Genomic DNA, 25,573 nt, shown 5'->3' on the forward strand with positions numbered 1-25,573 from the left:
TGCCTGGCCCCCAGTCTATCCATTAATATCCCACTTACAGTATGGCCCCTGCCTGGCCCCCAGTCTATCCCATTAATATCCCACTTACAGTATGGCCCCTGCCTGGCCCCCAGTCTATCCCATTAATATCCCACTTACAGTATGGCCCCTGCCTGGCCCCCAGTCTATCCTATTAATATCCAACTTACAGTATGGCCCCTGCCTGGCCCCCAGTCTATCCCATTAATATCCCACTTACAGTATGGCCCCTGCCTGGCCCCCCAGTCTATCCCATTAATATCCCACTTACAGTATGGTCCCTGCCTGGCCCCCAGTCTATCCATTAATATCCCACTTACAGTATGGCCCCTGCCTGGCCCCCAGTCCATCCCATTAATATCCCACTTACAGTATGGCCCCTGCCTGGCCCCCAGTCCATCCCATCAATATCCCACTTACAGTATGGCCCCTGCCTGGCCCCCAGTCTATCCTATTAATATCCCACTTACAGTATGGCCCCCGCCTGGCCCCCAGTCTATCCCATTAATATCCCACTTACAGTATGGCCCCTGCCTGGCCCCCAGTCTATCCCATTAATATCCCACTTACAGTATGGCCCCTGCCTGGCCCCCAGTCTATCCCATTAATACCCCACTTACAGTATGGCCCCTGCCTGGCCCCCAGTCCATCCCATTAATATCCCACTTACAGTATGGCCCCTGCCTGGCCCCCAGTCTATCCCATCAATATCCCACTTACATTGTGGCCCCTGCCTGGCCCCCAGTCTATCCCATTAATATCCCACTTACAGTATGGCCCCTGCCTGGCCCCCAGTCTATCCCATTAATATCCAACTTAGTATGGCCCCTGCCTGGCCCCCCAGTCTATCCCATTAATATCCCACTTACAGTATGGCCCCTGCCTGGCCCCCAGTCTATCCATTAATATCCCACTTACAGTATGGCCCCTGCCTGGCCCCCAGTCTATCCCATTAATATCCCACTTACAGTATGGCCCCTGCCTGGCCCCCAGTCCATCCCATTAATATCCCACTTACAGTATGGCCCCTGCCTGGCCCCCAGTCTATCCCATTAATATCCCACTTACAGTATGGCCCCTGCCTGGCCCCCAGTCTATCCATTAATATCCCACTTACAGTATGGCCCCTGCCTGGCCCCCAGTCTATCCCATTAATATCCCACTTACAGTATGGCCCCTGCCTGGCCCCCAGTCTATCCATTAATATCCCACTTACAGTATGGCCCCTGCCTGGCCCCCAGTCTATCCCATTAATATCCCACTTACAGTATGGCCCCTGCCTGGCCCCCCAGTCTATCACATTAATATCCCACTTACAGTATGGCCCCTGCCTGGCCCCCAGTTTATCCCATTAATATCCCACTTACAGTATGGCCCCTGCCTGGCCCCCAGTCCATCCCATTAATATCCCACTTACAGTATGGCCCCTGCCTGGCCCCCAGTCTATCCCATTAATATCCCACTTACAGTATGGCCCCTGCCTGGCCCCCAGTCTATCCATTAATATCCCACTTACAGTATGGCCCCTGCCTGGCCCCCAGTCTATCCCATTAATATCCCACTTACAGTATGGCCCCTGCCTGGCCCCCCAGTCTATCACATTAATATCCCACTTACAGTATGGCCCCTGCCTGGCCCCCAGTTTATCCCATTAATATCCCACTTACAGTATGGCCCCTGCCTGGCCCCCAGTCCATCCCATTAATATCCCACTTACAGTATGGCCCCTGCCTGGCCCCCAGTCCATCGCATTAATATCCCACTTACAGTATGGCCCCTGCCTGGCCCCCAGTCTATCCCATCAATATCCCACTTACAGTATGGCCCCTGCCTGGCCCCCAGTCTATCCCATTAATATCCCACTTACAGTATGGCCCCTGCCTGGCCCCCCAGTCTATCACATTAATATCCCACTTACAGTATGGCCCCTGCCTGGCCCCCAGTTTATCCCATTAATATCCCACTTACAGTATGGCCCCTGCCTGGCCCCCAGTCCATCCCATTAATATCCCACTTACAGTATGGCCCCTGCCTGGCCCCCAGTCTATCCCATTAATATCCCACTTACAGTATGGCCCCTGCCTGGCCCCCAGTCTATCCATTAATATCCCACTTACAGTATGGCCCCTGCCTGGCCCCCAGTTTATCCCATTAATATCCCACTTACAGTATGGCCCCTGCCTGGCCCCCAGTCCATCCCATTAATATCCCACTTACAGTATGGCCCCTGCCTGGCCCCCAGTCCATCGCATTAATATCCCACTTACAGTATGGCCCCTGCCTGGCCCCCAGTCTATCCCATCAATATCCCACTTACAGTATGGCCCCTGCCTGGCCCCCAGTCCATCCCATTAATATCCCACTTACAGTATGGCCCCTGCCTGGCCCCCAGTCTATCCATTAATATCCCACTTACAGTATGGCCCCTGCCTGGCCCCCAGTCTATCCCATTAATATCCCACTTACAGTATGGCCCCTGCCTGGCCCCCAGTCTATCCCATTAATATACCACTTACAGTATGGCCCCTGCCTGGCCCCCCAGTCCATCCCATTAATATCCCACTTAGTATGGCCCCTGCCTGGCCCCCCAGTCTATCCCATTAATATCCCACTTACAGTATGGCCCCTGCCTGGCCCCCCAGTCCATCCCATTAATATCCCACTTACAGTGTGGCCCCTGCCTGGCCCCCCAGTCTATCCCATTAATATCCCACTTACAGTATGGCCCCTGCCTGGCCCCCCAGTCTATCACATTAATATCCCACTTACAGTATGGCCCTGCCTGGCCCCCAGTTTATCCCATTAATATCCCACTTACAGTATGGCCCCTGCCTGGCCCCCAGTCCATCCCATTAATATCCTACTTACAGTATGGCCCCTGCCTGGCCCCCAGTCCATCCCATTAATATCCCACTTACAGTATGGCCCCTGCCTGGCCCCCAGTCTATCCCATCAATATCCCACTTACAGTATGGCCCCTGCCTGGCCCCCAGTCCATCCCATTAATATCCCACTTACAGTATGGCCCCTGCCTGGCCCCCAGTCTATCCATTAATATCCCACTTACAGTATGGCCCCTGCCTGGCCCCCCAGTCCATCCCATTAATATCCCACTTAGTATGGCCCCTGCCTGGCCCCCCAGTCTATCCCATTAATATCCCACTTACAGTATGGCCCCTGCCTGGCCCCCAGTCTATCCCATTAATATCCCACTTACAGTATGGCCCCTGCCAGGCCCCCCAGTCTATCCTATTAATATCCCACTTACAGTATGGCCCCTGCCTGGCCCCCCAGTCCCACTTACAGTATGGCCCCTGCCTGGCCCCCCAGTCCATCCCATTAATATCCCACTTACAGTGTGTCCCCTGCCTGGCCCCCCAGTCTATCCCATTAATATCCCACTTACAGTATGGCCCCTGCCAGGCCCCCCAGTCTATCCTATTAATATCCCACTTACAGTATGGCCCCTGCCTGGCCCCCCAGTCCCACTTACAGTATGGCCCCTGCCTGGCCCCCCAGTCCATCCCATTAATATCCCACTTACAGTGTTGCCCCTGCCTGGCCCCCCAGTCTATCCCATTAATATCCCACTTACAGTATGGCCCCAGTCTATCACATTAATATCCCACTTACAGTATGGCCCTGCCTGGCCCCCAGTTTATCCCATTAATATCCCACTTACAGTATGGCCCCTGCCTGGCCCCCAGTCCATCCCATTAATATCCCACTTACAGTATGGCCCCTGCCTGGCCCCCAGTCCATCCCATTAATATCCCACTTACAGTATGGCCCCTGCCTGGCCCCCAGTCTATCCCATCAATATCCCACTTACAGTATGGCCCCTGCCTGGCCCCCAGTCCATCCCATTAATATCCCACTTACAGTATGGCCCCTGCCTGGCCCCCAGTCTATCCATTAATATCCCACTTACAGTATGGCCCCTGCCTGGCCCCCAGTCTATCCCATTAATATCCCACTTACAGTATGGCCCCTGCCTGGCCCCCAGTCTATCCCATTAATATCCCACTTACAGTATGGCCCCTGCCTGGCCCCCCAGTCCATCCCATTAATATCCCACTTAGTATGGCCCCTGCCTGGCCCCCCAGTCTATCCCATTAATATCCCACTTACAGTATGGCCCCTGCCTGGCCCCCAGTCTATCCCATTAATATACCACTTACAGTATGGCCCCTGCCAGGCCCCCCAGTCTATCCTATTAATATCCCACTTACAGTATGGCCCCTGCCTGGCCCCCCAGTCCATCCCATTAATATCCCACTTACAGTGTGGCCCCTGCCTGGCCCCCCAGTCTATCCCATTAATATCCCACTTACAGTATGGCCCCCAGTCTATCCCATTAATATCCCACTTACAGTATGGCCCCTGCCTGGCCCCCCAGTCCATCCCATTAATATCCCACTTACAGTATGGCCCCTGCCTGGCCCCCAGTCCATCCCATTAATATCCCACTTACAGTATGGCCCCTGCCTGGCCCCCCAGTCTATCCCATTAATATCCCACTTACAGTATGGCCCCTGCCTGGCCCCCAGTCTATCCCATTAATATCCCACTTACAGTATGGCCCCTGCCTGGCCCCCCAGTCCATCCCATTAATATCCTACTTACAGTATGGCCCCTGCCTGGCCCCCAGTCTATCCCATTAATATCCCACTTACAGTATGGCCCCTGCCTGGCCCCCCAGTCTATCCCATTAATATCCCACTTACAGTATGGCCCCTGCCTGGCCCCCAGTCCATCCCATTAATATCCCACTTACAGTATGGCCCCTGCCTGGCCCTCAGTCCATCCCATTAATATCCCACTTACAGTATGGCCCCTGCCTGGCCCCCAGTCTATCCCATTAATATCCCACTTACAGTATGGCCCCTGCCTGGCCCCCAGTCTCTCCCATTAATATCCCACTTACAGTATGGCCCCTGCCTGGCCCCCAGTCTATCCCATTAATATCCCACTTAGTATGGCCCCTGCCTGGCCCCCAGTAGCCCCAGGACTATCCTCTACCTGTTTGACAGTCCTGACCCTCGCACTGCATCCCGGGATGTGTAGTCCCCGCCCCCTTTCTGCTCTCCCGTTTGAATGTGACAGCACACTACAGGTCCCGGCTTGCCCCGCGGCCGGCTTCCCTGAGCTCGGCCTGTGATTGGCTGCTGTGTGCAGAATGAATGAAATGGTACAGTATTGTGATATTAGAGGTCTGCAGTGTTCCTGCCTAATACTGAGCTTCACCATGAGCACAGCCCTGCACAACCCCCTCAAATCGTGAGTACTGCTCCCCCAAACAGCAAACCCCCCCAAACCATGTGTGCAGCATGATTCACAGGGAGATGGGGGGCTGCAATGTACCTGGAGATAAGGGGGGCTGCTCCCCAAAACACCAACACCTTCTGGTACCTACCTCCTCAATGCACAGCATGGACCTGGTACCTACCTCCTCTATGCACAGCATGGACCTGGTACCTACCTCCTCAATGCACAGCATGGACCTGGTACCTACCTCCTCTATGCACAGCATGTACCTGGTACCTACCTCCTCAATGCACAGCATGGACCTGGTACCTACCTCCTCTATACACAGCATGGACCTGGTACCTACCTCCTCTATGCACAGCATGGACCTGGTACCTACCTCCTCTATGCACAGCATGTACCTGGTACCTACCTCCTCTATACACAGCATGTACCTGGTACCTACCTCCTCTATACACAGCATGGACCTGGTACCTACCTCCTCTATGCACAGCATGTACCTGGTACCTACCTCATCTATACACAGCATGGACCTGGTACCTACCTCCTCTATGCACAGCATGGACCTGGTACCTACCTCCTCTATGCACAGCATGTACCTGGTACCTACCTCCTCTATACACAGCATGTACCTGGTACCTACCTCCTCTATACACAGCATGGACCTGGTACCTACCTCCTCTATGCACAGCATGGATCTGGTACCTACCTCCTCTATGCACAGCATGTACCTGGTACCTACCTCCTCTATACACAGCATGGACCTGGTACCTACCTCCTCAATGCACAGCATGGACCTGGTACCTACCTCCTCTATACACAGCATGTACCTGGTACCTACCTCCTCTATACACAGCATGGACCTGGTACCTACCTCCTCTATGCACAGCATGGACCTGGTACCTACCTCCTCTATGCACAGCATGGACCTGGTACCTACCTCCTCTATACACAGCATGGACCTGGTACCTACCTCCTCTATGCACAGCATGGACCTGGTACCTACCTCCTCTATGCACAGCATGGACCTGGTACCTACCTCCTCTATGCACAGCATGGACCTGGTACCTACCTCCTCTATGCACAGCATGGACCTGGTACCTACCTCCTCTATGCACAGCATGGATCTGGTACCTACCTCCTCTATGCAGAGCATGTACCTGGTACCTACCTCCTCTATGCACAGCATGTACCTTGTACCTACCTCCTCTATACACAGCATGGACCTGGTATCTACCTCCTCTATGCACAGCATGGACCTGGTACCTACCTCCTATATGCACAGCATGGACCTGGTACCTACCTCCTTTATGCACAGCATGGACCGGGTACCTACCTCCCCAATGCACAGCAAGGACCTGGTACCTACCTCCCCAATGCACAGCAAGGACCTGGTACCTACCTCCTCTGTGCACAGCATGGACCTGGTACCTACCTCCTCTATGCACAGCATGGACCTGGTACCTACCTCCTCTATACACAGCATGTACCTGGTACCTACCTCTATGCACAGCATGGACCTGGTACCTACCTCCTCAATGCACAGCATGGACCTGGTACCTACCTCCTCAATGCACAGCATGGACCTGGTACCTACCTCCTCTATACACAGCATGGACCTGGTACCTACCTCCTCTATGCACAGCATGTTCCTGGTACCTACATCCTCTATACACAGCATGGACCTGGTACCTACCTCCTCTATGCAGAGCACGGACCTGGTACCTACCTCCTCTATGCACAGCATGGACCTGGTACCTACCTTCTCTATGCACAGCATGTACCTGGTACCTACCTCCTCTATGCACAGCATGGACCTGGTACCTACCATCCTCTATGCACAGCATGGACCTGGTACCTACCATCCTCTATGCACAGCATGGACCTGGTACCTACCATCCTCTATGCACAGCATGGACCTGGTACCTACCATCCTCTATACACAGCATGGACCTGGTACCTACCTCCTCTATGCACAGCACGGACCTGGTACATACCTCCTCTATGCACAGCATGTACCTGGTACCTATCTTAACTATATCTTGCATATTGTCCATCTATAGGTATACAATCTGTTTCTAGTGTCACACAGAATACATGTTGCACCCTGTCTTTCTATACAGATATACAGTATCTCCCAAAAGTGAGTACACCCTCAGATTTTTGTAAATATTTTATTATATCCTTTCATGTGACAACACTGGACGAAAGACACTCTGCTACAATGTAAAGTAGTAAGTGAACAGCCTGTATAACAGGGTAAATTTGCTGTCTCCTCAAAATAACTCAACACAGCCATTAATGTCTAAACCGTTAGCAACAAAAGTGAGTACACCACTAAGTGGAAATTGGGCCCAAAGTGTCAATATTTTGTGTGGCCACCATTATTTTACAGCACTGCCTTAACCCTCATGGGCGTGGAGTTCACCAGAGCTTCACAGGTTGCCACTGGAGTCCTCCTCCATGACGACATCACATAGCTGGTGGATGTTAGAGACCTCGCACTCCCCCACCTTCAGTTTGAGAATGCCCCACAGATGCTCAATAGGGTTTAGGTCTGGAGACATGCTTCGCCAGTCCATCACCTTTACCTTCAGCTTCTTTATCAAGGCAGTGGTCGTCTTGGAGGTGTGTTTGGGGTTGTTATCATGTTGGAATACTGCCCTGCAGCCCAGTCTCCAAGGGGAGGGGGATCATGCTCTGCTTCAGTATGTCACAGTACATGTTGGCATTCATGGTTCCCTCAATGAACGGTAGCTCCCCAGTGCCGGCAGCACTCATGCAGGCCCAGACCATGACTCTCCCACAACCATGCTTGACTGTAGGCAAGACACACTTGTCTTTGTACTCCTCACCTGGTTGCTGCCACACACACTTGACACCATCTGAACCAAATAAGTTTATCTTGGTCTCATCGGACCACAGGACATGATTCCATGATTCCAGTAATCCATGTCCTTAGTCTGATTTCTTGTGAATCATCTTTAGAAGAGGCTTCCTTCTGGGAAGACAGCCATGCAGACCAATTTGATGCCGTGTATGGGGTATGGATTTGAGTACTGACAGGCTGTCCCCCCACCCCTTCAACCTCTGCAGCAATGCTGGCAGCACTCATTCATCTATTTTCCTCTGGATAAGACGCTGTGAACGTGAACTTAACTTCTTTGGTCGATCATGGCGAAGCATGTTCTGAATGGAACCTGTCCTGTGAAACCGCTGTATGGTCTTGCCCACCCTGCTGCAGCTCAGTTTCAGGATCTTGGCAATCTTCTTATAGCCTAGGCCCTAGGCCATCTTTATGTAGGGCAACAATTGGGCCCAATTTGGACATTTCCACTTAGTGGTATACTCACTTTTGTTGCCAACGGTTTAGATATTAATGGCTGTGTTGAGGTATTTATAGGGGACAGCAAATTTACCCTGTTATACAGGCTGTACACTTACTACATTTACATTGTAGCAGAGTGTCTTTCGTTCAGTGTTGTCACATGAAAAGATATAATAAAATATTTACAATATGTGAGGGGTGGACTCATTTTTGGAAGATACTGTATCACGGATGTGTAATGCATTTGAACTGTCAGCTTATTACAATAAATTATGGATCAGACTGGAAGCATTATGGACATGCAGTCTGATATATTAATGCAGCAATATTTGTTAAACACACACAGCCAAGTGAGTTTCAGAGCTTATCCAGCAATAAATAAATAAACTGTAAACCGTCCCCTGTGCTTTGCTTCGGCTATTTTGGAAATAAAAATGTAAATTCACTTTAAATTCCCCACAACTCACAACAGGGCTGCCATCAGAAATTTTAGGGCCCCTGACACAGCTCAAGATCTGGGCCCCCGGGGCCAGCCCCGAGTCCGCCCACAAGGATGAAGTGTGTGTGTGTATAGTGGATGCGGTATGTGTGTCATGGATGCAGTGTGTATAGTGGATGCAGTGTGTATAGTGGATGCAGTGTGTATAGTGGATGCAGTGTGTATAGTGGATGCAGTATGTGTGTCATGGATGCAGTGTGTATAGTGGATGCAGTGTGTATAGTGGATGCAGTGTGTATAGTGGATGCAGTGTGTATAGTGGATGCAGTGTGTATAGTGGATGCAGTGTGTATAGTGGATGCAGTGTGTATAGTGGATGCAGTATGTGTGTCATGGATGCAGTGTGTATAGTGGATGCAGTGTGTATAGTGGATGCAGTGTGTATAGTGGATGCAGTGTGTATAGTGGATGCAGTGTGTATAGTGGATGCAGTATGTGTGTCATGGATGCAGTGTGTATAGTGGATGCAGTGTGTATAGTGGATGCAGTGTGTATAGTGGATGCAGTATGTGTGTCATGGATGCAGTGTGTATAGTGGATGCAGTGTGTATAGTGGATGCAGTGTGTATAGTGGATGCAGTGTGTATAGTGGATGCAGTGTGTATAGTGGATGCAGTGTGTATAGTGGATGCAGTGTGTATAGTGGATGCAGTGTGTATAGTGGATGCAGTGTGTATAGTGGATGCAGTGTGTATAGTGGATGCAGTATGTGTGTCATGGATGCAGTGTGTATAGTGGATGCAGTGTGTATAGTGGATGCAGTGTATATAGTGGATGCAGATTGTACGTTTGTGTAATGTATGTAATGTTTGTATGCATGCATTAGATGCAGAGTGTGTGTGTAGTGAATGCAGAGTGTGTGTTTTTGTAGTGGATGTAGTGTGTTTGTAGTGAATGTAGTGTGTTTGTAGTGAGTGAAACGTGTGTATAGTGAATGTAGTGTGTGTGTGTAGTACAAAGTGTGTTTAGTGAATGTAGTGCGTGTGTAGTGCAGAGTGTGTTTAGTGAATGTAGTGCAGAGTGTATAGTGAATGTAGTGCAGAGTGTATAGTGAATGTAGTGTGTGTGTGTAGTGCAAAATGTGTATAGTGAATGTAGTGTGTCTGTAGCGCAAAGTGTGTTTAGTGAATGTAGTGTGTGTGTGTGTGTGTAGTGCAGAGTGTGTTTAGTAAATGCAGTGTTTGTAGTGAGTGCAGAGTGTTTTAGTGAATGTAGTGTATGTGTAGTGCAGAGTGTATTTAGTGAATGTAGTGCAGAGTGTGTTGAGTGAATGTAGTGCAGAGTGTGTTGAGTGAATGTAGTGTGTGTGTAGTGCAGAGTGTGTTGAGTGAATGTAGTGTGTGTAGTGCAGAGTGTGTTGAGTGAATGTAGTGTGTGTGTAGTGCAGAGTGTGCTTGTAAGGATTCAGTGTGTGTGTAAAATAGGGGGGGAGGGGAGTATTATTTTATTTATTTATTTGTGTATATTTCAATTTTATTCCCCCCTCCCTGGTTCTTTCTGTGCCAGGGAGGGGGGAGATCGCATTTCCTGTTGATCCAGTGGCATGGTGGAGGGAGCCAGCCGCGGTACATTGAAGAGGGGGCCCAGCAGCACACATTGTCTTCCTTTCCAGCTCCTCTCTGACTAAATCTCACGAGACAGGCCTGTGTGCTGTGCGGAGCGTTGCCATAGTAACCCGTGGCAACGCTCTGGCAGCCGCAGGGTGCAGGAAAGTTAGACAGAGAGCAGCTGGAAAGGAGGACAGAGTTTGCTGCTGGGCCCCCACTTCGTCGTACAGGTAGCAGGGGGCCCTCTGCGCACATATATATATATATATTTATGTGCTTCTCTATGACAAGCGTTCAGCGTCGACATGCAGAGCATGGAGATGTTGAATGTCAGTGCTGCACATTTTGCAACACTGACACAGGAAGCGCCTAGGTGTTCCTAGGCAGCAATGTAAACACTGCATTTTCTCTGAAAAGGCAGTCTTTGCAGCAAAAACCCTGCAGTGGTAGACTATACTCACCAGAACAACTACATTAAGCTGTATAATATAAATTAAGCTGTAGTTGTTCTGGTAACTATAGTGTTACTTTATGTTTGTGCGTGCAAAGGGGTAGGGACTGCAGAGGGTGCCGAAAGGAAGGGGCTGTAAAGGGTGTGAGTGGAAGGGGCTGCAGAGTGTACAGGGGGGAATAGAGGCTGTAGTGGGTGCAAAGGGTAATAGGAGCTGCAGTGGGAGCAGTTGGGTAGCCCACTAGCCACTACCAAAAGCGAAACCCTACCATTGCGCACAGTGCAGGGGGTAGGAGATGCAGTGGGAGCAGGGGGGTAGGGGATGCAGTGGGAGCAGGGGGGTAGGGGATGCAGTGGGAGCCGGGGGTAGGGGATGCAGTGGGAGCAGGGGGAGCAGGGGGGAAGGGGATGCAGTGGGAGCAGGGGGGTAGGGGATGCAGTGGGAGCAGGGGGGTAGGGGATGCAGTGGGGGTAGGGGGTGCAGTGGGAGCAGGGGGGGTAGGGGATGCAGTGGGAGCAGGGGGTAGGGGATGCAGTGGGAGCAGGGGGGTAGGGGATGCAGTGGGAGCAAGGGGGGTAGGGGATGCAGTGGGAGCAAGGGGGTAGGGGATGCAGTGGGAGCAAGGGGGGGTAGGGGATGCAGTGGGAGCAGGGGGTAGGGGATGCAGTGGGAGCAGAGGGGTAGGGGATATGCAGTGGGAGCAGGGGGGTAGGGGATGCAGTGAGAGCACGGGGGTAGGGGATGCAGTGGGAACAAGGGGGTAGGGGATGCAGTGGGAGCAGGGGGTAGGGGATGAAGTGGGAGCAGGGGGGTAGGGGGATGCAGTGGGAGCAGGGGGGTAGGGGATGCAGTGGGAGCAAGGGGGCATAGGGGATGCAGTGGGAGCAGTGGGCATAGGGGATGCAGTGGGAGCAGGGGGGTAGGGGGTGCAGTGGGAGCAAGGGGGTAGGGGATGCAGTGGGAGCAAGGGGGGTAAGGGGGATAGGGGATGCAGTGGGAGCAGGGGGTAGGGGATGCAGTGGGAGCAAGGGGGTAGGGGATGCAGTGGGAGCAAGGGGGGTAAGGGGGATAGGGGATGCAGTGGGAGCAGGGGGTAGGGGATGCAGTGGGAGCAAGGGGGTAGGGGATGCAGTGGGAGCAAGGGGGGGGTAGAGGCTCCCAAAACCCTCCCAAACCTTACCTCTCTGGTGGTCCTCTTCTGAAGGAACCTCACAATGCTGACACGCTGCCTGTAAGTCTGCTCAGGGCAGCTCCGCACAGCTCACTCTGCACTGTGACTGATGATGTCACTTCCTGCAGAACAAGCTGCACGGAGCTGCCCTGAGCAATGTTACAGGCAGCTCAGTGAGGCTGTGTTTGGAGACAGGCACACTGAGGGGCAGCCTAGTGGGGTCTTTGGAAGGCCCCTATAGCTGTCCCTCAGTGTGCCCTGCACGGAGGACATGATTAGGAGCAGCAGGGGCCCGCGGACGGCTATGCGGGCCCCTTGCTGAGTGCAGGCTGGCTGGGGAGATTGTTTAACTCCCCAGCTCAGCCATTACTTACTGCAGCAGTATGTGGGGCTCGGGGCCCCCCAGGACCGCCGGGCCCATGACAACTGTTATGGTTGTCATGCCCTGATGGCGGCCCTGATAACAGTTGTCATGGGCCCGGCGGTCCTGGGGGGCCCCGAGCCCCACATACTGCTGCAGTAAGTAATGGCTGAGCTGGGGAGTTAAACAATCTCCCCAGCCAGCCTGCACTCAGCAAGGGGCCCGCATAGCCGTCCGCGGGCCCCTGCTGCTCCTAATCATGTCCTCCGTGCAGGGCACACTGAGGGACAGCTATAGGGGCCTTCCAAAGACCCCACTAGGCTGCCCCTCAGTGTGCCTGTCTCCAAACACAGCCTCACTGAGCTGCCTGTAACATTGCTCAGGGCAGCTCCGTGCAGCTTGTTCTGCAGGAAGTGACATCATCAGTCACAGTGCAGAGTGAGCTGTGCGGAGCTGCCCTGAGCAGACTTACAGGCAGCGTGTCAACATTGTGAGGTTCCTTCAGAAGAGGACCACCAGAGAGGTAAGGTTTGGGAGGGTTTTGGGAGCCTCTACCCCCCCTTGCTCCCACTGCATCCCCTACCCCCTTGCTCCCACTGCATCCCCTACCCCCCTGCTCCCACTGCATCCCCTACCCCCTGCTCCCACTGCATCCCCTATCCCCCTTACCCCCCTTGCTCCCACTGCATCCCCTACCCCCTTGCTCCCACTGCATCCCCTACCCCCTGCTCCCACTGCATCCCCTATCCCCCTTACCCCCCTTGCTCCCACTGCATCCCCTACCCCCCTTGCTCCCACTGCACCCCCTACCCCCCTGCTCCCACTGCATCCCCTATGCCCACTGCTCCCACTGCATCCCCTATGCCCCCTTGCTCCCACTGCATCCCCTACCCCCCTGCTCCCACTGCATCCCCCTACCCCCCTGCTCCCACTTCATCCCCTACCCCCTGCTCCCACTGCATCCCCTACCCCCTTGTTCCCACTGCATCCCCTACCCCGTGCTCTCACTGCATCCCCTACCCCCCTGCTCCCACTGCATATCCCCTACCCCCCTGCTCCCACTGCATATCCCCTACCCCTCTGCTCCCACTGCATCCCCTACCCCCTGCTCCCACTGCATCCCCTACCCCCCCTTGCTCCCACTGCATCCCCTACCCCCTTGCTCCCACTGCATCCCCTACCCCCCTTGCTCCCACTGCATCCCCTACCCCCCTGCTCCCACTGCATCCCCTACCCCCCTGCTCCCACTGCATCCCCTACCCCCCCTGCTCCCACTGCACCCCCTACCCCCACTGCATCCCCTACCCCCCTGCTCCCACTGCATCCCCTACCCCCCTGCTCCCACTGCATCCCCTTCCCCCCTGCTCCCCCTGCTCCCACTGCATCCCCTACCCCCGGCTCCCACTGCATCCCCTACCCCCCTGCTCCCACTGCATCCCCTACCCCCCTGCTCCCACTGCATCCCCTTCCCCCCTGCTCCCCCTGCTCCCACTGCATCCCCTACCCCCGGCTCCCACTGCATCCCCTACCCCCCTGCTCCCACTGCATCCCCTACCCCCCTGCTCCCACTGCATCTCCTACCCCCTGCACTGTGCGCAATGGTAGGGTTTCGCTTTTGGTAGTGGCTAGTGGGCTACCCAACTGCTCCCACTGCAGCTCCTATTACCCTTTGCACCCACTACAGCCTCTATTCCCCCCTGTACACTCTGCAGCCCCTTCCACTCACACCCTTTACAGCCCCTTCCTTTCGGCACCCTCTGCAGTCCCTACCCCTTTGCACGCACAAACATAAAGTAACACTATAGTTACCAGAACAACTACAGCTTAATTTATATTATACAGCTTAATGTAGTTGTTCTGGTGAGTATAGTCTACCACTGCAGGGTTTTTGCTGCAAAGACTGCCTTTTCAGAGAAAATGCAGTGTTTACATTGCTGCCTAGGAACACCTAGGCGCTTCCTGTGTCAGTGTTGCAAAATGTGCAGCACTGACATTCAACATCTCCATGCTCTGCATGTCGACGCTGAACGCTTGTCATAGAGAAGCACATAAATATATATATATATGTGCGCAGAGGGCCCCCTGCTACCTGTACGACGAAGTGGGGGCCCAGCAGCAAACTCTGTCCTCCTTTCCAGCTGCTCTCTGTCTAACTTTCCTGCACCCTGCGGCTGCCAGAGCGTTGCCACGGGTTACTATGGCAACGCTCCGCACAGCACACAGGCCTGTCTCGTGAGATTTAGTCAGAGAGGAGCTGGAAAGGAAGACAATGTGTGCTGCTGGGCCCCCTCTTCAATGTACCGCGGCTGGCTCCCTCCACCATGCCACTGGATCAACAGGAAATGCGATCTCCCCCCTCCCTGGCACAGAAAGAACCAGGGAGGGGGGAATAAAATTGAAATATACACAAATAAATAAATAAAATAATACTCCCCTCCCCCCCTATTTTACACACACACTGAATCCTTACAAGCACACTCTGCACTACACACACACTACATTCACTCAACACACTCTGCACTACACACACTACATTCACTCAACACACTCTGCACTACACACACACTACATTCACTCAACACACTCTGCACTACATTCACTCAACACACTCTGCACTACATTCACTAAATACACTCTGCACTACACATACACTACATTCACTAAAACACTCTGCACTCACTACAAACACTGCATTTACTAAACACACTCTGCACTACACACACACACACACACTACATTCACTAAACACACTTTGCGCTACAGACACACTACATTCACTATACACATTTTGCACTACACACACACACTACATTCACTATACACTCTGCACTACATTCACTATACACTCTGCACTACATTCACTAAACACACTCTGCACTACACACGCACTACATTCACTAAACACACTTTGTACTACACACACACTACATTCACTATACACACGTTTCACTCACTACAAACACACTACATTCACTACAAACACACTACATCCACTACAAAAACACACACTCTGCATTCACTACACACACACTCTGCATCTAATGCATGCATACAAACATTACATACATTACACAAACGTACAATCTGCATCCACTATATACACTGCATCCACTATACACACTGCATCCACTATACACACTGCATCCATGACACACATACTGCATCCACTATACACACTGCATCCACTATACACACTGCATCCATGACACACATACTGCATCCACTATACACACTGCATCCACTATACACACTGCATCCACTATACACACTGCATCCACTATACACACTGCATCCATGACACACATACTGCATCCACTATACACACTGCATCCACTATACACACTGCATCCACTATACACACTGCATCCACTATACACACTGCATCCACCATACACACTGCATCCACTATACACACTGCATCCACTATACACACTGCATCCACTATACACACTGCATCCATGACACACATACCGCATCCACTATACACACACACACTTCATCCTTGTGGGCGGACTCGGGGCTGGCCCCGGGGGCCCAGATCTTGAGCTGTGTCAGGGGCCCTAAAATTTCTGATGGCAGCCCTGACTGTTATGGTTGTCATGCCCTGATGGCGGCCCTGACTCACAATTTAGTTTACGTTTTATTTTATTTAAGTTTTTAAAGTTGTCATGCCCTGATGGCGGCCCTGATAACAGTTGTCATGGGCCCGGCGGTCCTGGGGGGCCCCGAGCCCCACATACTGCTGCAGTAAGTAATGGCTGAGCTGGGGAGTTAAACAATCTCCCCAGCCAGCCTGCACTCAGCAAGGGGCCCGCATAGCCGTCCGCGGGCCCCTGCTGCTCCTAATCATGTCCTCCGTGCAGGGCACACTGAGGGACAGCTATAGGGGCCTTCCAAAGACCCCACTAGGCTGCCCCTCAGTGTGCCTGTCTCCAAACACAGCCTCACTGAGCTGCCTGTAACATTGCTCAGGGCAGCTCCGTGCAGCTTGTTCTGCAGGAAGTGACATCATCAGTCACAGTGCAGAGTGAGCTGTGCGGAGCTGCCCTGAGCAGACTTACAGGCAGCGTGTCAACATTGTGAGGTTCCTTCAGAAGAGGACCACCAGAGAGGTAAGGTTTGGGAGGGTTTTGGGAGCCTCTACCCCCCCTTGCTCCCACTGCATCCCCTACCCCCTTGCTCCCACTGCATCCCCTACCCCCCTGCTCCCACTGCATCCCCTACCCCCTGCTCCCACTGCATCCCCTATCCCCCTTACCCCCCTTGCTCCCACTGCATCCCCTACCCCCTTGCTCCCACTGCATCCCCTACCCCCTGCTCCCACTGCATCCCCTATCCCCCTTACCCCCCTTGCTCCCACTGCATCCCCTACCCCCCTTGCTCCCACTGCACCCCCTACCCCCCTGCTCCCACTGCATCCCCTATGCCCACTGCTCCCACTGCATCCCCTATGCCCCCTTGCTCCCACTGCATCCCCTACCCCCCTGCTCCCACTGCATCCCCCTACCCCCCTGCTCCCACTTCATCCCCTACCCCCTGCTCCCACTGCATCCCCTACCCCCTTGTTCCCACTGCATCCCCTACCCCGTGCTCTCACTGCATCCCCTACCCCCCTGCTCCCACTGCATATCCCCTACCCCTCTGCTCCCACTGCATCCCCTACCCCCTGCTCCCACTGCATCCCCTACCCCCCCTTGCTCCCACTGCATCCCCTACCCCCTTGCTCCCACTGCATCCCCTACCCCCTTGCTCCCACTGCATCCCCTACCCCCCTTGCTCCCACTGCATCCCCTACCCCCCTGCTCCCACTGCATCCCCTACCCCCCCTGCTCCCACTGCACCCCCTACCCCCACTGCATCCCCTACCCCCCTGCTCCCACTGCATCCCCTACCCCCCTGCTCCCACTGCATCCCCTTCCCCCCTGCTCCCCCTGCTCCCACTGCATCCCCTACCCCCGGCTCCCACTGCATCCCCTACCCCCCTGCTCCCACTGCATCCCCTACCCCCCTGCTCCCACTGCATCCCCTTCCCCCCTGCTCCCCCTGCTCCCACTGCATCCCCTACCCCCGGCTCCCACTGCATCCCCTACCCCCCTGCTCCCACTGCATCCCCTACCCCCCTGCTCCCACTGCATCTCCTACCCCCTGCACTGTGCGCAATGGTAGGGTTTCGCTTTTGGTAGTGGCTAGTGGGCTACCCAACTGCTCCCACTGCAGCTCCTATTACCCTTTGCACCCACTACAGCCTCTATTCCCCCCTGTACACTCTGCAGCCCCTTCCACTCACACCCTTTACAGCCCCTTCCTTTCGGCACCCTCTGCAGTCCCTACCCCTTTGCACGCACAAACATAAAGTAACACTATAGTTACCAGAACAACTACAGCTTAATTTATATTATACAGCTTAATGTAGTTGTTCTGGTGAGTATAGTCTACCACTGCAGGGTTTTTGCTGCAAAGACTGCCTTTTCAGAGAAAATGCAGTGTTTACATTGCTGCCTAGGAACACCTAGGCGCTTCCTGTGTCAGTGTTGCAAAATGTGCAGCACTGACATTCAACATCTCCATGCTCTGCATGTCGACGCTGAACGCTTGTCATAGAGAAGCACATAAATATATATATATATGTGCGCAGAGGGCCCCCTGCTACCTGTACGACGAAGTGGGGGCCCAGCAGCAAACTCTGTCCTCCTTTCCAGCTGCTCTCTGTCTAACTTTCCTGCACCCTGCGGCTGCCAGAGCGTTGCCACGGGTTACTATGGCAACGCTCCGCACAGCACACAGGCCTGTCTCGTGAGATTTAGTCAGAGAGGAGCTGGAAAGGAAGACAATGTGTGCTGCTGGGCCCCCTCTTCAATGTACCGCGGCTGGCTCCCTCCACCATGCCACTGGATCAACAGGAAATGCGATCTCCCCCCTCCCTGGCACAGAAAGAACCAGGGAGGGGGGAATAAAATTGAAATATACACAAATAAATAAATAAAATAATACTCCCCTCCCCCCCTATTTTACACACACACTGAATCCTTACAAGCACACTCTGCACTACACACACACTACATTCACTCAACACACTCTGCACTACACACACTACATTCACTCAACACACTCTGCACTACACACACACTACATTCACTCAACACACTCTGCACTACATTCACTCAACACACTCTGCACTACATTCACTCAACACACTCTGCACTACATTCACTAAATACACTCTGCACTACACATACACTACATTCACTAAAACACTCTGCACTCACTACTAACACTGCATTTACTAAACACACTCTGCACTACACACACACACACACACTACATTCACTAAACACACTTTGCGCTACAGACACACTACATTCACTATACACATTTTGCACTACACACACACACTACATTCACTATACACTCTGCACTACATTCACTATACACTCTGCACTACATTCACTAAACACACTCTGCACTACACACGCACTACATTCACTAAACACACTTTGTACTACACACACACTACATTCACTATACACACGTTTCACTCACTACAAACACACTACATTCACTACAAACACACTACATCCACTACAAAAACACACACTCTGCATTCACTACACACACACTCTGCATCTAATGCATGCATACAAACATTACATACATTACACAAACGTACAATCTGCATCCACTATATACACTGCATCCACTATACACACTGCATCCACTATACACACTGCATCCATGACACACATACTGCATCCACTATACACACTGCATCCACTATACACACTGCATCCATGACACACATACTGCATCCACTATACACACTGCATCCACTATACACACTGCATCCACTATACACACTGCATCCACTATACACACTGCATCCATGACACACATACTGCATCCACTATACACACTGCATCCACTATACACACTGCATCCACTATACACACTGCATCCACCATACACACTGCATCCACTATACACACTGCATCCACTATACACACTGCATCCACTATACACACTGCATCCATGACACACATACCGCATCCACTATACACACACACACTTCATCCTTGTGGGCGGACTCGGGGCTGGCCCCGGGGGCCCAGATCTTGAGCTGTGTCAGGGGCCCTAAAATTTCTGATGGCAGCCCTGACTGTTATGGTTGTCATGCCCTGATGGCGGCCCTGACTCACAATTTAGTTTACGTTTTATTTTATTTAAGTTTTTAAAGATGTCGCCACCCCCCCCCCCCCCCCCCCCCCCCCCCCAAAAGTGAGCATTTCAAAAAGATTTCATTTATGACATTACATTAAAATTCCAACACATTCTACATATATCACTAGACAAAGTTGGGAGTAGTTTGTCTTTTTATCCTCAATTTGACAAAACTTGACAAAAGGCAGAGTTGGAGCCATCACGTTTGGCCCCTTATCCCGGCCACCACTAGTTACAGCTGTGTGAATAAGGGGCATTATCTCGATGATCGTAAAATAAGATCTACGTATCTAAGCTCCCGCGATCCCTCGGGATCCGCAATATCACTTTCTAACTGTTATAAAGAATCCCAGTTTTCCTATATTTTTTATATGGGGTAATATAAATTAAGTTGTTCATTGGGAAGTCGACTTTATTCGAAAAAAGATAAAAGGAGCTCATAAATGAATGACGTGTGTGGTGTTTATATTGGGCTTGTGTTTCTTTCTCTAAAGTAAGTTTTTTCTTATATTTTATTCTTTATAAATACTTTTATTTATTTTTTTATTCAAAACTTTTTACTCATTTTTTTTTTTAGAAGGGCTAAGAACTTAACAGGGGTCATTTTAAAATTACCAAAATTGCAAAAAATATCCAGCTCAGTTATTTGGCGTAAAATTTGGCGTTCCCTTTTCTTTTTGTTCTGAATTCCCCGATTATGTTCCTCATTGATTGCTGGATGGCAGTTGATCAGTGATTTTTACAGTTCTTGAAATGTAATATTGTCTCTCAACGGCTGGCGTTTAAAATGTTAAGCCCACAGTTCCATGCTCTGTGTAGGTATGGTCTTGTTGTCTATGGGTGAATGCTGACTCCTGTCTAAGACACAGGACTTTGTCTATCTTTCAAGGTCAGTGCTGGGTACAGTTTCACGTCGAACCAGTTTCTATGTAGACAAATTTATCTGGCTCACATCGGAGTGGTGTACTGTGTCTTCCACTTCAAACCCCATGGGGGAAACCCAAAAAATCATTGAGAAATACTGCAGTGGTGTGCTCTAGGTTAACGTTGAGAAACATGCTTTGTAGCTCAGCTAATTAATGCACCAACTGCGATACCTGCTTAGGTTTAAGTCAACACAGTCTTTGATCTTTCTGAGATCAATATAGTGAGTTTTAATGAGTTTGGTAATAATTGAAGATCTCAGAACGGCCGATACCCAATATATCTTTATTGATAAAAAGAATTTTAAAATTAATGATGTTTAAACCTGATTCAACATTCCTCAATCTTTATTAGGTATTCAGACACATAACAAGCTTGCAATATATCTCAATAGTACAGACATATTTTTCTTTCAACCTTTTCCAGGATATTTATTATTCTTTATTAACTTGTTTATTTAGTGGAAACTAATTCCATAGTGTTAGATGTATTACTTACAGGATGTACTGTGTAAAAGTGCTAGATTCACGTTTTCCTGTGAGTGTGTGCAGTAGAGTGGTTCCATTTTCCATACGGGGATAAAGTACTCGTATCTAAAGAAGTGATTCCAGAAACTCTATACAGAATTATGCAGGATGGTCTCAGTGCCGCAGTCATGCAATGGGAAGGATGGGGGAGCGTGTTAGAACATCAGACCATGCGCCATTCTTTGTCCCTCTTCGCAGTAAAACTTCCACATAACTGTGTTCTGATCACTATTCCTGTTCAGTGGCCATCAACCTAAACATCCAACAGGCAAAAGAAGAAACATTGTTCTCACTATACACTTCTCACTCACGTCCCGCCAACCCAGTATTTGTCATGAATAAAGTGCTAGACAGCCATGTCTGAATGTGAGCTAACATGTAAACTAGAAGACCGGTATGGTATGGTGATGCCTAGGAATTATGGGAGTAGGTACATGGAATGGGAACATGCTAGGTAAACACTGCAAAAGAAAAAAATATATAAAAATAGAGAGTGGTCTGTTACTTCAAACAAGATCACAAGCAAATAAAATACCAGAGTCCGCCACAATGAGCCCCCTGCATCCTCCTCCGATCCCCCGTTTGTGTGGAGACTGCTGGACTCTCAGAAAGCGACACTTCGTGGGTAGGCGTATGTAGCGTGGAAGCACTGACGGTGAGCCTTGACCTGATGTCCCCAGATACATGCTAGTACAGGAGCCGCCATCTTGAGGGGTTAAGAGGCTCAGTTTGATGCCCTTGTTAGGCCCCGCTCTGTAGCTGGCTCAGTGTCGGAATACAGCACTGGTCATCTCTCAAGTCCTATCTATGGTCTCTCCCATGGAGGCAAAGGGACTCAGTGACTTCTTGGGCCACCAGAAGGCCTCGAGGGCGCCTTGGATTGGAGCGGGTGAGTACTTTTTGGTGATGTGTCTGAGGTTTGCGATTGAGTTGTCAGGTCACATTGCTGTCTCACTTCAATAGTGGCCCAGAATCTTAGTCAGGATTGTTGCGACATGGGTTTCGGCTCGGTCTCAGGTCACGATCGCTGCCATCTTGGAAGCCATGCGGTGACCCCAGGCAGAACAGCTCCTGTTGCCAAGTGTCAGAGGGAGACCTCCTGGGGCTGGGATGGCCCCCACCGGTCCATAGGAAGGTTTGGGAAGAGTGCAGAAGTCCGCTCAAAGTATCAGGATGTGGTGTCTGGAGAGCTGCCGTCCCTCTGACGCCTGACAGGTTTAAAGGCCGCAGGAAGTGAGGGAAGAGTATTCTGTTCAGGAAAGTAATGAGTCCGGTACCGATCGAGTTGCCAGATTCCCCACTATGCGGTGAGTAACATCTTGGAGCAGAGAAACAAAGCTTATTAAGCGGGTGTTGCTCAGGAGCTTGCCTTGGATGCGTCCACTCTGCTTGTCAGTCAGGCTCCGCCCTCCATATTGAATTTTTTTTCAATATAATATCTTTTGGATATTTTAACATTGTGAAAAAAAGAAATTAAAAGTTTATCCAAACATATTAAAGCATTTAAATAGCTTATCCAAAAACATTAAATCGAGGAAATACTTTGTACAAACGAGCTTCAATGGCTGGATCACAGTTCACGGGCAGGGCCCTTTTTACTTCTTGTATTTGTCCATGTACATTGGATTGTCTTTTTTCATATGTTGACGCTTTATAAACGCCGTTACTAATAATAATAGGTGGGAACAGAAGAAATGCGTTGGCTGAATTGCAGCTATTCGGGCACTGGAATTGGTTGAATGATTTGCAAGACTCCTTAAAGAGATTTTGGAGCATTTGAATATGGGGAAGCGGAATAGATTCTTAAAACACATGTCAATGCGTTTCAGATGTATGTGGCAGCTTGGGTGAAGATCTTTGGAGCTGGCCATTGGAAAGCTCTGCGGAATAAGCTGGCGCTACACAAGTGATCATTTTCTTAAACACTGAGCGGAGCTATACGCTTAATCCCGATGGCCGTCACCAGTGACTGCTGCAAACTGCAGGTTCCTGAATCGACCTCAATACTGTACTCTCGATCATTGATCTGCGCCAGGAGCTGGAGAGGAGGAACATGGAGGCGCCCACGAGGGATAGGTTCAGGTAGAACTCACCTTTCCGTATATTAAGAGCTGCCACTTTAGGGATTTTAAGTTGTGTGAAGGCAGTGCTGAAAATGGTTATAAATAGTTAAAAGTCAAGTTAATGTTTAAATCCGGTATTTCAAGGAAATTAAGCTACTTTACTCATAATCGTCTGTAACAATGAAATTGTGTCGGTTTATACGTTTTGCTCATTTTCTCTCACTGACTTCCCTTTGATCTTAATATCCTCTCGGCTCTGTAAAATGTGTGGGGAAAATAGCAAACTATTACAGTTTTTCTATACAGAGACAATGTGTTGGGTGTCTCCAACATTTAAAGTGACCAATTCATTTTTCCAACTATTCCTGTTGGTGATCCCAGTGTGTTCCCTGAAACCATTCAGCTTCTGGAGTGTCTGCATATTTAGCAAAGACCCCTGATTGGTGTGCGGTGGCCCGGGGTAAGTGCAGTTAATTTACTTACCTTATGCTGTTCTGCCTGGGCACCGCCATCTTCACAACTCCTGGCGCTTCATCCGCCAGGCGTGCATGTCCGTGCTGTACCCTCGTGTGTGCGCGAGGGTATATCTGTGGAGGAGACCGCTGCAGTCTCCATACATATTATCTTGTGGTGAGTAAGATATTGCCATATTCCCACCACCATCATAATAAACTTTCCAAAGGATTCCGTACTGTTAGAAAACGTTCCAAATGATTTATCTAAGGAAATTCCCATAGACTCTAACAGTGACTTCTGTAGATAAGGAATAATGTAATTAATTTGAGGCCTTTGACGTACGATAACTGTTGATTGAGGTGTAAATTCACCGAACTTCCAACACCGCCTTCAGCATTTTATAAATATTTTATCTTTGTCATGTTTTGGGGGTGACAGACCCGCTTTATTGTCTTAATTTTAACTTCTTATGATTGTCCACCTGTCAAACTATATGAATATCAATTAGTATTAGTAAAAAGCTTTCATGGTGTTTTGGAAATCACGCATGTTAATGCCTTATTATAAAAATGGTTTCCTGAAATATTAAAACAAGTATGAAAGCTCAAAGAATGATGAGAAAATACTATACAGTAGCAGCTATAACATTACACGTTTATTGCATTTAATGAATCTTAATAATTTTTTTAAGATGATGTATTTTTGTTTTTGTTTTTAGAAAATGTAACTTTTTTCTTCTTCTTCTTTTTTGGCGTGGTGTCTGCTCAGGTCACCGCTATTTAATTCCGGTCTCCTCTGGGGGTGAATTAGACCGTTCTCTCAGGATCCCACGTGTGAGATGCCCCTGTGTCTTGTGAGAGTCCCAAGGCTTGTAGGAAAGCGGGGGCTTCCGCGAGAGAGTTGAGTTTTAGGACAGTGTCGTTCCGTACCGCTGCTAGGGTTCTTGGCAGCAGCCATCGGTAGTCCACCTTTGCCTGTTGGAGCTGAACGGTTATAGGGCTTAGTGACTTTCGCCATTGTAGTGTGGTGCGCGTGATGTCTTGAAGAGACTGAGTCTGATGACTCAAAGTCCAGTGGGGTCTTGTTCCTGAGTGCAGTTAGAAAGCTCTGTTTGGACAGTATGGAGTGACAGGGCACAATTACATCACGTAGAGCTGCCGGCGTGCTTGTTTAGCCTTATTGTTTCTTTCTTGGCCTGGGTGTGAGACAACAGTGTAGCAGTTAACCTCCGTAGGTAGTGAGACTTACAGAGGCCTACAGAGTCCGGCATTCCCCGGATTTTGATGTTCATGCACCGGTAGTATCCAGTCTAAGTTGGTACGCAGAGTCAGAGGATTGCAGCTGGCGTAGGGTATCTCTAATTGTTTTCAGTTCTTGTCGAATATCACTGATATCTTCCTCTGAGGCCAGGACTCTTTGGGACACGGCCTGTATCTCTGTCTGACCTGAGTTCATATCAGAATCGAACATTTGCAGAATCTCCCTTATTAGCTGCCTGATATTCTATTTTGTGGCAGACGCTAGACCTTCTCCCTCAGTCTGTAGCTCCTAGGAGCTTCCCTTCCCCTCTGAAGTTAGGTCGGGGCTGTGGGGACTGGATGTCAGGTCTGAGCCGGCCGCCGTTTGGTGGCTCTGGGGCCTTTGCAATAAAGTCTGTATGTCCCGTGTTTTTTTGGGGACCCTTGCCTGGGATTTGAGAGATTTCCTCACCATGTTGTGGTCGGTGAGCAGGGTGTCGATTGTA

The 25,573-nt window shown here is 50.6% G+C and overlaps 1 protein-coding gene across 2 annotated transcripts in view; it reads left to right on the top strand.

Annotated features, from left to right (window-relative positions):
- The first annotated feature begins 5,215 nt into the window (after window positions 1-5,215).
- DPF1 (double PHD fingers 1) overlaps window positions 5,216-25,573 on the top strand; it is a 100,975-nt gene continuing 80,617 nt past the window's right edge. For both annotated transcript variants that reach the window (XM_063431065.1, XM_063431066.1), the window contains exon 1: window positions 5,216-5,298. In XM_063431065.1, coding sequence (XP_063287135.1) covers window positions 5,267-5,298 — 32 coding nt within the window. In that variant the 5' untranslated portion in view covers window positions 5,216-5,266. The remainder of the gene's footprint in view (window positions 5,299-25,573) is intronic.

Source organism: Pelobates fuscus, chromosome 9, assembly GCF_036172605.1.
Source record: "Pelobates fuscus isolate aPelFus1 chromosome 9, aPelFus1.pri, whole genome shotgun sequence".
Classification (NCBI taxonomy): Eukaryota; Metazoa; Chordata; class Amphibia; order Anura; family Pelobatidae; genus Pelobates; species Pelobates fuscus.